This window comes from Tupaia chinensis, unplaced genomic scaffold, assembly GCF_000334495.1.
Source record: "Tupaia chinensis unplaced genomic scaffold, TupChi_1.0 Scaffold000063_1, whole genome shotgun sequence".
Taxonomy (NCBI): Eukaryota; Metazoa; Chordata; class Mammalia; order Scandentia; family Tupaiidae; genus Tupaia; species Tupaia belangeri.
The window spans coordinates 2,431,759-2,447,798 of record NW_006159521.1 but is presented as its reverse complement, the minus strand read 5'-3'; the positions used below and the strand labels follow the sequence as shown (position 1 = coordinate 2,447,798).

Below are 16,040 nucleotides of genomic sequence, written 5' to 3'. Positions count from 1 at the left end.
CACTCCAGCAATGGTATCCTTTCACCCGTTCACAACCCCAGGGCAGCCTCTATTCTCTTGAAACAGAAGAGGTTATGTTATTGACATCTGTTGAGTGATTTGACTTAGCGTAAAGGACTTTGTCCATCTGTTCCCTCTCTGTGTTAAATATCTAATTCGTGGAATAAAAGGCAGCCCAATATTGCTGGTTCCAAGCTCCATTTCTGTGTTAGGTATGTTCGCTCAGCTTGGGCCGGGTTCAGTTTTCTTCTTTCTATTCTGCTGGCCTAGCCCTTCCCTCTGCTGCCTCCTAGGACACCCCTGGGGTTCTGGGAAGTACCTGTTAAGCAAGCTCCAGGTAAGTGCACACTCCACCGCCCTCGCCCATGCCCGCTGCCAAGTGTCTGCCATCCCTTTTGTTTTGTGGGTCACTCTGGACAGAGTAGAGCCCTCATGTCCCACTTTGCCTTCTCAGAGGTTTTGGGGGTCAGAGCCTCTCCTTCCCAAACCCCACTCCAAGAGGAACTGGTCACTTTCCTTTTCCTCCTTCTATTGAATGGAAAATCAGAACTCCTTTGTTCTGCCTGCAGAGTGCCACTCCCAACCTCATGACCCAAATGTGTATTTTTCGGTCATTCTGGGCCCAGCAAATTCAAGTTCCTTTTCCTCGAGGTAACAGGAAATGCCTTTCAATTCTCTGCCTGAAGTCAGAGTAGGCAGGATTCCTCACTGCTCCGATTCCCTGCTCTCCGCTCACTTTCTGAGCTTGAATCAGCCCTGCTGTCCTCCCTCACCCAGTCAGAGCTGCTCACAGGCTGGTCTACAGCACAAGAGCCATGGCGCCTGCTCTTCCTCTGCCCGAATCTTCTAAGGGGCCTTTCATCTCTAGAATCTGCTTCGATTTTTCTGTTCTCATGAATCAATGCATATGTTAGCTTCCCAGATAACTAATGTTTGCTTGTTAAAAAAACAAACACTTTAAAAAGTCCTGGCATATAAAAGTATAGTTAGTGTAAGACACTCCAGTGTGCATGTTCCTGCCACTCGGCTTTAGAAATAGTAGATTATAGGGTCAAAGTCCTTGGTGAATCCCCCCTCTCCAGAGGGAACAGTTACCTTAATTCGCTCATAATCTTCCTTGAACACGTTTCAGACTTTAATTATACATGAATGTATATGTAAAGGATATATACTATTGGTTTTGGCATTTTGAAAATATTTTTTCAGGAAGAGTTTGTATATTTCTGCAACTTGTTTTTTAGTTTGCTATAAGGCACATGATCTTGTGTTTATCAGAGAGAGACAGAGATGGAGACAGAGATAGAGAAAGAGAGAGAGGGAAAGTGAGAAAGCATCCCCAGGGGGATGGCCATGCCTTTCCCTCCATTCTCCTCTTGGGTTTTTGGGCATGCATGTACACATGCCTGGCATGATTTTCCAGCCCCTGGCACCAGGACTCAAACCACACAGCCAGCCATGTGGGATCCAGCCACCTTAACCTCTGTGTTGCCTGCGGGCCCCTCTGCAACTTGTTCTTTTCCCATACATGTTTTTTAAAACTCATCCATGTTTGTACTGGCAGGTGGTGTGGTGGTAAGGCTCTGGACTCCCACATGGCTGACTGTGGTTCAAGTCCTGGACCTGGTGACTTGCTTTCTCACTTTTCATTTCTTTCTCTCTCTGGTTAAATTTTTTTCTTTTTGAGAGGTTTTTGCTATAGGGCACGTGTGCTCGCCAGAAAGAGAGAGACAGAGAGACAGAAAGTGAGAAATCACCCCCCCGGGGGGATGGCCACACCGCAATCCCTTCTCCTCCATTCTCCTCTCGGGATCTTGGGCACGCAGGCACACGAGCCAGGCGTGAGTTTAAGCCACCCGGTCTGGGACCCGAACCGCGGTTGGCTACATGGGAGTTCAGTGACATAGCTATTACACTAACTGCTGGTCCCTCTCTGGTTAAATTTAAAACAACAACAACAACAATAATAATAACAAATACAATTAAATAAATGAATAAATCTTAAAAAAAAAAAAAAACTCTTCCATGTTAATATGTGAGGCTCTTGTTCACTGTTCCAAAAGATTCATCCCCACTATACCAAAATATTCTCCTGTTGGTGGGCATGTCAGTCATTGCCAACATTGTGCTACAGCTCTTAAGAGCAAGTGTCCCCATCAAGACATGGGCATCCTTGTACGTGTCTCTTTGAGAAAGCCTCATCATTAAATGCCAAACTTTGATTTTTAATCCCTTTTGTATTGGTCTTTGTGAACCTGGGTAAATTGCTCTGTCTCTCTGGGCATCAGTTTTCTTAGCCACAAAATGAGGACTGGACTAAGTGAACTCTGAGATACTTCCCATGTTTATGATTCTGTGATTTTCTCTCGCCCTTGCTTCCCTATAGTAGTGTGCGTGCATGTGTACATGTGTCTACATACACATATGTGTATGTACCTCTCAGTTATGAGCAGCTGTTTAATATAAGAATCAATTCAGAAAAAATAAATCTATTAGAGGGTGTGTGGGCATATTTGTATTCAAGATGAAAATAGCTTTGAGTCAGGGCCAGCAGGTGGCATGGTGGCTAAGAGTGCTAGACTCCCAAGTAGCCAACCATGGTTTACGTTCCGGATCCGGTGGCTTGCTTTCTCATTTTCCTTCTCTCTCTTTCTCACTCTGTCCTCTCTGATAAAAATTAAAATAAATAAATAAAATGAATGAAAAGAATTCTTTAAAAAAAAGAAAATGGCTTCGAGTCACTTGGGAATATTTCCTTATCATTTGGGATTCCTATTTTATTGACTAGATAAATATTAATAAAGAAATTGAGACTGTTTTAAAGCCATCGGAAAGTTAAAGTTGGGGCAATTTAGAAGTAACTTCGGAATCTCATCTCCTGAACATCATGTTGGATGGTGCTGCTGGGGGGAGGTGGTGGCCACATGCAGCCTGGTGGGTATGGGTGGCCCATGAGTCAGGGTGACTCCGGGTCATCATTGAAACACAGATTATTACATCAGGTCATTGGAAAAGTCATGACATACTTTTGAGAAATCCCCTGGGGGGTGGGGAGCATGCCACAGTCCTTTCTCCTCCATTCTCTAGGGCTTTTGTGCACGCATGCACACGCACCTGGTATGCTTCTCCAAACTGCCAGGTCTGGGACTAAACTCTGCAGTCAGCCATGTGAGATCTAGCTGCCTTCACCACACCACATGGCTGCCTTGTATAGTCCTTTTGAATTTAAAGAAAAGAAAAGAAAAAAAACCCAACAAGTTCACTTACTGCCTGAAGGAATGTGGTTTTGCTGCTGTCACCCTGCCAGCCCACTCTCTTTACCTGGGGCTAGGGAGGCGCTGGTCTTCGGGACTGCGGGCTCAGGGTTCTCCAGGCTCTGGGTTCTCCGGGCTCAGGGTTCTCGGGGCTCAGGGTTCTCGGGGCTCAGGGTTCTCCGAGCAGTGATGATCGCAGTTTCGGAGAGATGTTGGATAGCTTCTTGGGTTACTCGCTGTCCTGCCCCCACCCCCTCTCTAGTTCTTGCCTGAGTGCTAGATGAAATTACCTTTAGAGAAATACTACAGTTATCGCTAAGTGTAATAACATTCATGACAGGGTCATAGTGACAGCTGCATTATTTGTCTATTTCATATAACTATGAATGTAAAGTTCTATTAGATTTGAGTGTTATAGGGAATACTGTTATTATTCCAACAGCCTTTCCACTCTACTATTTTCAGCAGCCCTTTTGACAGGGAGAGTGACCCGGCTCCAGGGATGGGCCTTGTTTACTCTCAGTTTAGGGATGGGTTTAGATGAATCCAGTCTTGGTGACTCCCTGTGGCGGTGATTGGGTCTGGAATTCAGCCTTAGCCTGCTGAAACGTGGCGTTTCCATGAAATGAGATGTGAAGGCTAACTCAGTGGACACTAGGGCGTAATATTTTCTCACTTTCAAGAGAGCGGATCAGGGGCCGGTGCCCTAGACTCCCACATGACCAGCTGCAGTTTGAATCCTGACCCTGGCAGCTTGCTTTCTCACTTTCTCTCTCTCTCTGGTCAAATTGAAAATAAAATTAAAATGATGAATAAAATTTGATGAAATAATTCTAAAAAAAAAGAAAGCAGCTCAGGAAAATGACCTCTCTTCTCAGTGTTGGTATTGTGGTCAGGAACTGCTGTCAGTTAGAGGATAAAATTGATACTCCTAGGAGGACAGAGCCAAGGTGCAAGGAGACAGCTAGAACCCCTAGCCTGAGCCCTCCCTGACTAGTTCATCACTGAGCTTGTTACATGCTTCCTCAAATCACCTTAGGCTGCACTGATTTGCATCTGAAAACATCCTCATTGATTTTTCTTTACATCTTATAGAATATGTAATCTATTTCTAGTGATATCATTGTCAAACTAATTGTAACATCTCTTCATTTTTTAATCAGAAAAGATTTCTCAGCCTCTTAACTATTGTTGCTATAGTGTATTAAGAAAACTGAACTTCCAGGCAGCTGGATTGCACATGGCTGATGACACAGTTCGAGTCCTGGACCCAGCAGCTTGAAAAACATGCCAGGTGCCTATGTGCATGTGCCCACAATTCCCGAAGGAGGGAGAGACAGGACTAGGGATTAAGCCATGCCCATCCCCGGGGGGGGGGGTACATTTCCAATTCCCTCCCTCCCCCTCAGTGAGCACATGCACCCTCTAGCAAATTAAATAAGAAAAGAAAAAGAAAACTGAACTTTCAACGTTTTTCTAGGCATCTGTATTTACATTTAGGAGTATTTGCCCTTTACTTCAGTATCTGAGAGTATTTAACCTTTACATTCGTGTCCACCGTGTACATGTTCTGTGTGCAGCCTAAGTGCAGAGAGAGGAGGGCCCTGGTTTGATGGGAGGACTGCAGGGCTACGTGATAATGAACGCAACAACACAGGATTAAATCACTGGGCAAGGACCAGGCCTGGAGGTAGGGGTGGCCATGGCTGAGTGGAGGGCTGAGGAGAGAAGGGAGAGAACTGTCCTCAGAGAAGGCCACAAAGTACAGTGGCCTTGCAGGTGCGGCGTAGAGGATACCTGGGTCCTTCCGCGGGAAACCAAAGACCCAGGTTGGAGATGTGCTGAGGGTTGTGGTCGGGAGGACGTGCACCCATGGGGGAAGGCTGTTTCTCCAGGCTGAGGAAGTGGGATCACGGCTGATTAAATAGTGCAGCAGCACAGCCACAGGGAAATTGGAAATTGTCCTGGCAGTGGCATGTGGGGAACTGGGCCAGGGAGAGATGCTGGCCCAGTGTCCTGGACTATTACAAATAATATGGGCCTGAAGTGACAAGCACCGCAAGATGATAGAACCCCACGGCACTATCTTTTAGGCTTATGTGGAGTTTCAGAGTACACTCATGTATTATCTAGTTTATCTAACTAGAGCCTCTCATCCTAGAGGTGCAGAGTGGTTAAGCGAGCTATCCGAAAGTCGGTAATGACAGAACCTAACCTACAACTGAGGAATTTCTAACTTTCCAGTTCAGTGCTTTTCAATAACAATATAATTTATATTTCAATCATAGTGAGCTCTTACTTTCTAAAAATGTTACCTATTTTAGATCCTGCTTGCTTTATCTTTCATGTTGTGCTAATCTGACCTTGTTCTAAGCACTTGTCTACCAGCTGACCCCTGACGGCAGAATAAATAAACTCTAAATACCACAGTTCACAATTCTTATAAACGTTGAAAACTTCTGAATAGTGGAACGATGGTTAAGTATCACCGTGCTTGGGAACCAGCAGTTAGCGTAATGGCTATGTCGCTGGACTCCCACGTAGTCGACCGCGGTTCACGTCCCGGACCCGGTGGCTTAAAACTCACGCCGGGCGCGTGTGCGTGCGTGCCCATGATCCCGAGAGGAGAATGGAGGAGAAGGGATTGCGGCGTGACCATCCCCCCTGGGGGGTGATTTCTCGCTTTCTGTCTCTATGTCTCTCTCTGTCTGTCTGGCGAGCGCACGCGCCCTATAGCAAATCTCTCTCAAAAAAAAAAAAAAAAAAAGTATCACCGTGCTTTAGAACTTCTTCCAACAACAGGAAGGTAATACTTCTAGCAAATACAAAGAATCAGAAAGCTAGGCCAGAGAAAGTTTTTCAAATGTTTTGAATCAAAGGAGAGTACATGAGAATGTAAAGGGGCCTCAGGTGGTGGTGGAAGATGGATGTGACTTGCAAATACAGGCAAAGTCAGCCTGGAAGGAACAGGTGCTGCTATCTTAATAAGCCAGAACAACGGAAATACTAATCTGAACAAGCATTTTTATATACATTGTCTTCATTTAAAATGCGAACAGATTATTAAATAATGAAATGTTGGACACTATTTTTTTTTTTAAGAGAGATTTTTGCAGGGAACCAGCAGTTAGTGTAATGGCTATGTCGCTGGACTCCCACATAGTCGACCGTGGTTCGAGTCCCGGACCCGGTGGCTTAAAACTCACGCCGGGCACGTGTGCGTGCGTGCCCGAGATCCCGAGAGGAGAATGGAGGAGAAGGGATTGCGGCATGACCATCCCCTCTGGGGGGTGATTTCTCGCTTTCTGTCTCTATGTCTCTCTCTGTCTGTCTGGTGAGCGCACACGCCCTATAGCAAAAACCTCTCCCCCCCCCCAAAAAAAGAGAGATTTTTGCTATAGGGTGCATGCATTCTCAGAGAGACAGAAAGTGAGAAAACACACCCCTGGGGGATTGGCCATGCCACAATTCCTTCTCCTTCATTCTCCTCTCAGGATTTTGGTCATGCACATACAAGTGCCCAGTATGAATTTAAAGCTGCCAGGTCCAGGAGTTGAACCATGGTCAGCCATGTGGGAGTCCAGTGATGTAATCTTTAAGCTATCTGCTGGTTTAAATTAAATTAAAATAAAATAGGGTAGCCCCCAGAATGGCTTCCAGGGAACTCCAGATAGCCATGTGGTGGGGGTAACATTTATGTGCAAGAATTAGAAAGTGAGGTACAAAAACTGGAAGTAAGGGAAGGGGACCCTGAAATAATTGGTTAGAGCTGCATGTTTGCCTCCTTGAACACAGCATAAAGGGTGGGCTGTGATTGGATGAAGTTAAGCTGCTGTGATTGGCTGCTAATGAAACAGACTTCCACCAAGCTTGTGGTTTGCGTACAGGAACTCGAACTGGTGTATGGAGGCCTTCTCAGGCCAATATAGTTCAGTTTAATGACTTCCCTTAATTTGAGCAATTGACCAAAACTAACGGCAGCGGCACCACTCTGTCACCATCATAAATGACTTTTTCTTGGTCTCACCAGAGAGCTCACAAGTTTTCTCTGGTCTCAGGCAAGGAATTCACCAGTCACAATGTCGAGCGAGTTTAGCAGCTCTTTCTCCATGTGTTTACTGATATGACAAGCCAGACCGTTCAGCACTTGATGGATGACTGTATATGAAACATTTAAGACTTGGGAGGGCACAGCACACCAGGATACTAATACATGGCGGTCAAGTGGATAATTTCCAAAGCTCAAGCTATACCCCTTAAGTCAAGATTCAGACAATATAGGCAATTCTGTAGTATTTGAGTATAGTTGATAGTGGCCCTTTTCAGGGTGCGATGATGATTAAGGATCATAGCTCTTTATAAAATGGCCTGATTTAAAGAGCCACTCATCTTTGTAGTTAGCCTAGTAACAGAAGTCATAGTAACTTGAAGACCTACCAGCAGAAATACGAATATTAAAAATCCTTGAAAAACCCAAGCTTCCATCCACCATTTAGGATGTCTGCAAACAAACTATCAGTTTTTCCTGTAAAAGCATCACCTCTTTCTTTTGTCATAGCTAGATCATAAACTTTTAAAAAACATTAATCTGAAGAAACATTTGTTGACTATTGGAATGTTGGACTTTATTCTTAATGCTGGGACCAAGAAGAGATAAAGGATAGTGGGAAGTTGAGCAAACTGTGGTGTGGTAGTTAGAGTGGTCCAATCCTGGACCAGGTGACTCGAAAAACATGAATCCTGAAAGGAGAATGGAAGAGAAGGGCTTGTGGCCTGGCCATCCCCCTGGTGGTGCTTTCTTTCTGTCCCTGTCTCTTTAGTGAGTGTATATGACCTATAGCAAAATTTAAAAAATTTAAAAAAAAAGAGGAATACCCCTAGAGGATCTTTGTTATCTGGATTTGGAGGTATAAATTTTTTTTTTTCTTAATCATTGTCTACTAAGTCTTAAATGAGTCACGGTGATAGTAAATTCTGCTAGCAGTAATATTCAAGTTGTGTGGCTGTTTTGCTTCCATACCTGCAGACCCTTCAATGCTGAGGGAGGTACCTTAGAGGAGGAAAATGGACATATGGGTATCAGATTGTATTTGACAATCTGTGGTTATTAGTGAGGGAAGGAATGATTGAGAAGCTGTCCAGCTAAATTAGCAGGTGTGATCGTTGTCTGTGTCAAGGTTCAGAGGTCTACCTAAAAAAGCTTCTGCAGAAAAAGTCCCACACAGACAAGAAGGGGAAATATTTCCACTTGGTTGGTTTGCTTATTTTAAGAGGGATTTTTGCTCTTGGGCTCATGCACTGGCAGGAGAAACAGAGAGAAAGTGAAAATTTCACACCTCATTGGGGAGGAGGGATGGCCATGCTGCAGTCCCTTCTCCATTCTCCTCTCAGAATTTTGGGTATGGTTGTGCATGCGCCTGGAATAAGTTTCAGGCTGCAGAGTCTGCGGCTCGAACTGCAGTCGGCCACTACACCACCTGCTAGCCTGGGTTTCCACTTTGTTTATGCCTATGTATTTATTATATGAAGCGGGAGCTGAGAAGCAACCTTAGGGGAACTTTTGAAGTTTCCATGAAGACACATCGTAGTAACATAGCTGTTAAAGGCTCTCCCTCCCTCCACCAAAATAGCTTCAGTTCATGTTTAAGCCAATTAAGAAAATACATAATTCACGTTTTCTCCAAATGTCTTGGAAACTACTTTAAGGGATTCCGTATATAGAATGCAAAAGAGTAGGAAAAACACCAAAACAAAGCTGTGTAGCCAGATGATGCGGATTTAGCCAATGGCAACTGAGTTGTGTTCACTAACTTGTCCCTTGCCGACTTTCTCCTTCCTCTTAATGCCGATAGTTGTCAGGGGCTTTGAGGCTCTTTATAGTTGAAATGGATAAATAAGTTCTCATTATGGGGGAAACAGGTGAAGAAGGGGTTGAGCATTTAAAGTCCCAGGGTCCCAATGACTTCCACAAACTACCTATCATGGCTGCTGAGAGCTTCTTCACGTCCACCTGGGGAGCTTTGCAAATTACTGGTGCCCAGGTTCCTCCCTTGACCAATTAAGTTAAAAGCTCAGAATATGGGTAAGGAGGCTGGCCTAGTCTCAAGTATTTTTTCTTAAAGAATTATTTATTTTATTTTATTATTACTATTTTGATTTGCTATAGGGCATGTGTGAGAGAGAGAGAGACAAAGAGAAAGTGAGAAAGCCTGCCACCAGGTCTGGGACTTGGAATTTCATGGGCCATGTGGGAAACCAGCACCTTAACCACCATGCCACCTGCTGGCCCCATCCTGAGTGTTTTTTAAAAGTGAGGGACCAGCAGATGGCTAATGGCTATGTCACCTAACCACTAGTTGACCGCAGTTTTAGTCTTGGACTCGGTGGCTTAAAACTCACACTGGGCGCGTGCCCAAGATCCCAAGAGGAGAACAGAGGAGAAGGGATTGCAGCATGGTCCTCTCCTCTTGGGGATGATTTCTCACTTTCTGTCTCTCTGGAGAGTACACATGCCTTATAGCAAAATCCCTCTCTCTCTCAAAAAAAAAAAAGATAAGTAAAAATAAATAAAAGTTCCCCAGATAACAGTGCAGCCAGAGCTTAAAAAACAAACAAACAAAACAACCATTCCAGCGATTTTATCTCTAGCCAGTAATCTGCGAGGAACATTTATTAAAATGTACAGTTGTAAAATATTTGCAAACTATAAAATAGAGATGCAGGCTCTCTCTTCCCTACCTTCAAATGGGTAGATCTCTCTCTCTCTCTCTCTCTTTTTTCTCCTTACTTGCAGATTCTGAAGAATCAAAATGGAAAGAGTTGGAAGAAGATATTTTAATGAGCTTCCACAGCCGTCTTTATGGAAGGGTGGGGGTGAGGCAGCCTTGTTTATATGGATTTCAGGAAGTAGAAAATGCGGCATATTCTCCATCTCTGAGTTATGTAACTTCGCAGGATGTGATCTATTTGGGTTGAAATAATGAGGCCTATAATACGTTGCATTTAACATGTGTGGGAATTCTTTACAAGTAATTAGCATTCCGTTCTTCAGCCTGTATTCAGAGGAAACATACCATTCACACCCGCTCTGGGTTCACATTTTCCACTGCGTCGGGGAAATTTTTTCAATAGAAATCTTTGTCCTTTTCCTAATAATACTTGGATTATATCTGAAGAAACTCAGCATATCTTTCTTTGTTTTTTTGGCAGGAATTGATTTTAAAATCAGAACAATAGAGCTAGATGGAAAGAAAATTAAGCTTCAGATATGGTAAGTAAAAAGAAAAATACATGCACATAGATTCCTGCTTTAATGGGGAATGGAAAGTGGGAATTAAAGAGGGAAGGGTGGTGGGTTAGAGGTATCCTGTGATAGTGAAAACATCTTTTATTTATCAGAACCAAGGGGAACTGAGTAACTTATGCATCCTTCAGAGCTAGCTCCTCCACACATGGGAAGACAGGGAATGCTGTCTCTAACTCTTAGAGGCAGAAGAGATCTAAGAGCTCACTCTTGAAAAACTCATTTTATATAAGAGGGAACTAAATTCTGAAGAGTTGGAATTATTTACCACGCTGTTACAGTTGTGAAATCGGATCAGGCGCAGTGGCCAAGGGGTGGGGACCCGCAGCAGGAAGTGCAGATGTCTTTTCTAGCCCTGACGCCTCTCGGTTGAGGACTTCAGGCCAGTTGCTTTCCTTCTCGGGGCCTATTTTTCTTCATTTATAAATTGGTTAGCTTGGTGACGTTCGAGTTCCCCTCCAGCGCTGATGTTTTATAATTCATGTACATATGTCTTCTCATTAAATAGAAAATGAGGACTGTGGGACTGGGAAATAAGGAAGAAAATAAGTCATGTCTTTGTTCAGCAGCTCCATAAGATGTAAGAAACACATCTCTCGAACTGTCAGCACAATGCTTTCAGCACCGGAAGTGTGAGGGTTTTTCCTCACACACTGAGCAGTTCTCCAGCAGACACCAGCTGGGTGTCCTGTAACTTACCTCAGTTCTGACATCGTCCCCCCAGGTCCATAGGATGGGAGTCTCGACTCCACAAGTCCGCCCCAGTCTCAAATGCCGTTTGCAGGGAAGAGGTTGTGAACTGTGCCCCTGCGTGATCGGGGTGTTACAGAGGATTCAGCGGAACGACCAGGAGCGACACACAGGCATCTGAGCAGTGGCACAGAGCCTCCGTGCCCTCGCCTGTGTGCCACCCCCAGAAACCTACCCATGTCAGCTCTCACGAAGCTGTGCGGACTTGGTCTCTTCAAGGTTTTATAGATGCCGTAAATCTCAGGCCTAATCGGTTACATCGTTGGTCATTGGCTTTAAGCCCCTCTCTTCTCCCTGGAGGTTGGGTGGGACGGAAAGTTCCCACCTTCTGATCACTTAGTTGGTTTCTCCTGGCAACCGGCCCCATTTTGGGGGTTACCCAGAAGCCCCAGGCACCAGTTATCTATTTTATAAGGATATACACACACACAAAACCTTATCACTTTGGAGATTCTAAAGAGTTGGGGAGCCGTGTGTCAAGGAACAGGGCCAGAGAACAAATATAAATTCCTTGTGATATTGCACTGTCACCTATGCTGTTACAAAAATACCACAGATGGGATGTCTTAAACAATAAATACTTCTTCCTGGGACCAGCAGTTAGCGTAATGGCTATGTTGCTGGACTCCCATGTAGTCGACTGCAGTTCGAGTCCCGGACCCAGTGGCTTAAACTCAAGCTGGGCACGTGTGCATGCGTGCCCAAGATCCCGAGAGGAGAATGGAGGGGAAGGGATTGTGGCGTGGCCATCCCCCCTGGGGGGTGACTTCTCGCTTTCTGTCTCCCTATCCCTCTCTGTCTCTCTGGTGAGCTCATGCGCCCTATAGCAAAAAACCTCTCCGGGGAACCAGCAGTTAGCGTAATGGCTATGTCCCTGGACTCCCACGTAGTCGACCACGGTTCGTGTCCTGGACCTGGTGGCTTAAAACTCACGCTGGGAGCATGTGCGTGCATGCTCAAGATCCCGAGAGGAGAATGGAGGAGAAGGGATTGCGGCGTGACCACCCCCCCTGGGGGTGATTTCTCGCTTTCTGGCTCTCTGTCTCTCTCTGTCTGTCTGGCGAGCGCACGCGCCCTATAGCAAAAAAAACTCTCAAAAAAAAAAAAAAAAAAAAACCTCTCCGAAAACAAAACAAAACAATAAATACTTCTTCCTCATAGTCCTAGAAGCTGGCAATTCCAAGAGCAAAGGCCCTAGCAGACTCAGTGTCTAGCGAGGGCCCACTGCCTCACATGTGTCCTCACAGCAGCCCCGAGAGAGATCATTGCTCTCGAGTCTCTGACGAGGGCGCTAACTCCTTCAAGAGGGGTCCACCCTGTGACCTAACTGCCTCCCAGAGGTCCCTCATCCAAACGCCATCACACTGAATATTAGCCTCAAGGCAAGAACAGGGGGAGGGGTACACACCATCGTCCACAGCACACCCCCAACTTCGTATTTCAGTACGCGAGGCGTCGAGCTTCTTATGGTCACCTGGGTCTGCCTATACATTCTGAAGGATTTCTTAAACTGTGGTGAATAAATATGATTCTTCAAGATGACCTGGTTGAATATTTGTGACTTAAACTCAAACTCAGAAGCTCTTCTTAGATTCTTTTTTTTTTTTTTTTTTCCCGAGAGAGATCATTGCTCTCGAGTCTCTGACGAGGGCGCTAACTCCTTCAAGAGGGGTCCACCCTGTGACCTAACTGCCTCCCAGAGGTCCCTCATCCAAACGCCATCACACTGAATATTAGCCTCAAGGCAAGAACAGGGGGAGGGGTACACACCATCGTCCACAGCACACCCCCAACTTCGTATTTCAGTACGCGAGGCGTCGAGCTTCTTATGGTCACCTGGGTCTGCCTATACATTCTGAAGGATTTCTTAAACTGTGGTGAATAAATATGATTCTTCAAGATGACCTGGTTGAATATTTGTGACTTAAACTCAAACTCAGAAGCTCTTCTTAGATTTTTTTTTTTTTTTTTTTTTTGAAGAGGTTTTTACTACAGGGTGCATACGCTCTCCAGAGAGACAGAAAGCAAGAAATCACCGCCCCGGGGGGGATGGCCACACCGTGATCCCTTCTCCATTCTCCTCTCGGGATCTTGGGCACGCACGCAAATGCGCCCGGCATTAGTTTAAGCCACTAGGTCCGGGACTTGAACCGTGGTTGACTACATGGGAGTTCAGCGACATAACCATTAAGCTAACTGCTGGTCCCTCTCAGATTCTTTTCACCTCCAAGAAGCTGATTTAATTTCTCTGAATGTCGTGCTTTGGATGGAGTCATAAGGATCTGGAGCCTCGAGGAAGGTTTTCGGTGGTGTTTGTAGATGTAAGGTTTAATGATCTCAGCAGTGGATGAAGCTCAGGAATTTTGAGCAGCATAGATGGAGGCAGAAGGAGGCAGGGCTGAATGCTAAAGTAATATTTATCCGCTTTTGCCCTGGGCCCTTTTTCATCCTTGGATCTTAGAACTGGTGTAGAACTAGAATATGATATGAAGAGTCTCCAGCCCTTCTTTTATAGAGGAAGAAGCTAGGAAGTAGAGTGGTTTAAGTCCATCTGAGGCCACGTGTCTGTGCTAGTGATAAAGCAGACAACTGCCCAAGTGTCCTGGAACACAGGACCTGCCGCACGTACTAGCTGGAGAGAGTGGTTCCCAGTATACGTACTGGAAAACATTGGGACCTTTATTATGGACATTAGCAAGAAGTCAGATATTTAAAAAACATTTTGTAAAAATTCCAAGGGCAGCAAAGAGAATTTCCAAGGGCGCTCTTCAGTGCCGATTACTGCAGTGAGGAGTGTTGCTGGGAGCCTGCGAGTGATTAGCTAATTAGAACTTAATAGAGGGTAGCCAAAACACTGTGGCACTATTTATCATTACCCTCAGCAACAGCGTGGTCTCCAGTCAGTCCCGGCAACTCGCATTTAATGTGCTCGAGTTTCTCCTCCATCCTCACCACAGGGCAGGTTCTAGAGCTGGTGTGTTTGAATCAAGACAATCTGGTGGTCTGTTCAAAGCTGCTTGGCTTCTGTTTCCCCATGATTCGTTTGCTGTGCACCAAGCAGGTTCCCCAAATCTACCCTGGGCCAGTGAGAGAATACAGGATGAGGTGGCTTTGGTGTGAGGCCTGGCCTTGTGCTCAACAGCTGAGACTAGGACGCTGGCGTCTCCCTCAGGGATGTGGGCTGTCGAGTGGCAGAGCTGGGGCCTCGGCCTTCCTTGGCCTATTTCCTCTTTATAGAATGAAGTGATGGCAGCTCTCCCCCACACCTGGCTGTGCGGGCAGCGAGAGAGCACTTTGTGAAAGTCAGGCATGTATCAGTGTGAAGATATTTATTGATTTGGGGGCCAGCTGGTGGCATGGTGGTTAAGGGAGGGTGGACCCCTCCTGCCCAATTGCGTGGTCCGAGTCCCAGCTGTGTGTGTGTGGGTCCGTGCCCAAGATCCTGAAAAGAGGAGTAGAGGGGAAGGGATTGTAATGTGACTATGCCCCAGTGCAGTTGCTTTCTCTCTGTTTCCGTTTTTCTGCCAAGTGCACACACCCTTTAGCAAATTTAAAAAAAAAAAAAAAAAGATATTTATTGTTTTTAATTTACTGTATTTCCCCTGGGCCTTCATCTCTTGTTAGGGTTTGGTATATAGTAGCTCTGTAATATATTTCCACAAGTGCCTGTCTCTTCCCTGCAATTAAATGGTTCAATTTCGCTTGCCTTAGTAGCAACAAAAGTGATTTAGTTCTGGCTATAAGAGGCAAATTTGAGAGTATTGACTTTTTCCAAATATCAAAGATATTTGACTTCCTTTATAAGGTCGCTTCTATAAATATAATTAGTAACCTTTGTACTTTTCAGAATGGATTAGGTCGTCTGGAAAGTCTTGACATATTTTTCTGTGCAACATGCATCATGACGGCCCTGTATTTTAGTGGCGTGCCATCCGCTACAGGCAAGAATAGAGAGGAGTTTGTGTAATTTTGAGTTATCGTTTATATTTCGAGGTCTTTGTAGACATTGTCAGGAGTAACGTATCGAGCTCTCTGCTCCCTTGTAATCGTGGACTCCATAGCTGGAGATCTTGAGACCCGTTTTACCGCGCTCTGCTGAGCAGAATGTCCAGTAGTGGGTCCTGCTCAATTGCTTGCTTTGTAAAGAAATCAGACGTTCAGTCAGGAGAGCAGAATGCCTTAGTCACTCAGCGCTTATGGAAAGGGTTATTAGAACTACCTCTGGGAGTGCAAGAATGTAGAGCTATTCTCTGTTCCCTCCCACACGGGCTCGATGAATATAACATGCCAGCTCCTAGCAGGGCTCATGTATTTTCCCGTTGCTGCTTTTGTTACCGAGGTCCACGTTTTTCCCACAAGTCATTGTGAGCTCTTGACAGGCATCTGTGGCCACCTCCGCCTCCAGCTCGCTCCCTTTGTGGCGTTCTCCTTTCCCCGGGACCACCGCGCTGTGAGCAGACCCGAATGAGGTCTCTCACAGGCGAGGGCGTCTCCTCCGGATGCCTGGATGCCAGTGGTGACTTTCAAAACCACTCTCTCTTTTGTTTCACATTTTAGGGACACAGCGGGTCAGGAAAGATTCCGAACAATCACAACAGCGTACTACAGAGGAGCCATGGTGAGTGTGTTTTCGGGTTTTGTAACTCTTCAGGTGAAAAGTAAAACATGAATATTCATTTGCCAAGATTATAGGATTCAAGCTGGAGTCTAGTACAATGGGGAAAAGTAAAATTTTT

The 16,040-nt window shown here is 45.3% G+C and overlaps 1 protein-coding gene across 3 annotated transcripts in view; it reads left to right on the top strand.

Annotated features, from left to right (window-relative positions):
- The window catches only part of RAB8B (RAB8B, member RAS oncogene family), a 79,807-nt gene that overhangs the window by 45,874 nt on the left and 17,893 nt on the right, over positions 1–16,040 (top strand). For all 3 annotated transcript variants that reach the window (XM_027765865.1, XM_006141754.3, XM_027765863.1), the window contains exons 2-3: positions 10,461–10,521; positions 15,862–15,922. In XM_027765865.1, coding sequence (XP_027621666.1) covers positions 10,461–10,521; positions 15,862–15,922 — 122 coding nt within the window. The remainder of the gene's footprint in view (positions 1–10,460; positions 10,522–15,861; positions 15,923–16,040) is intronic.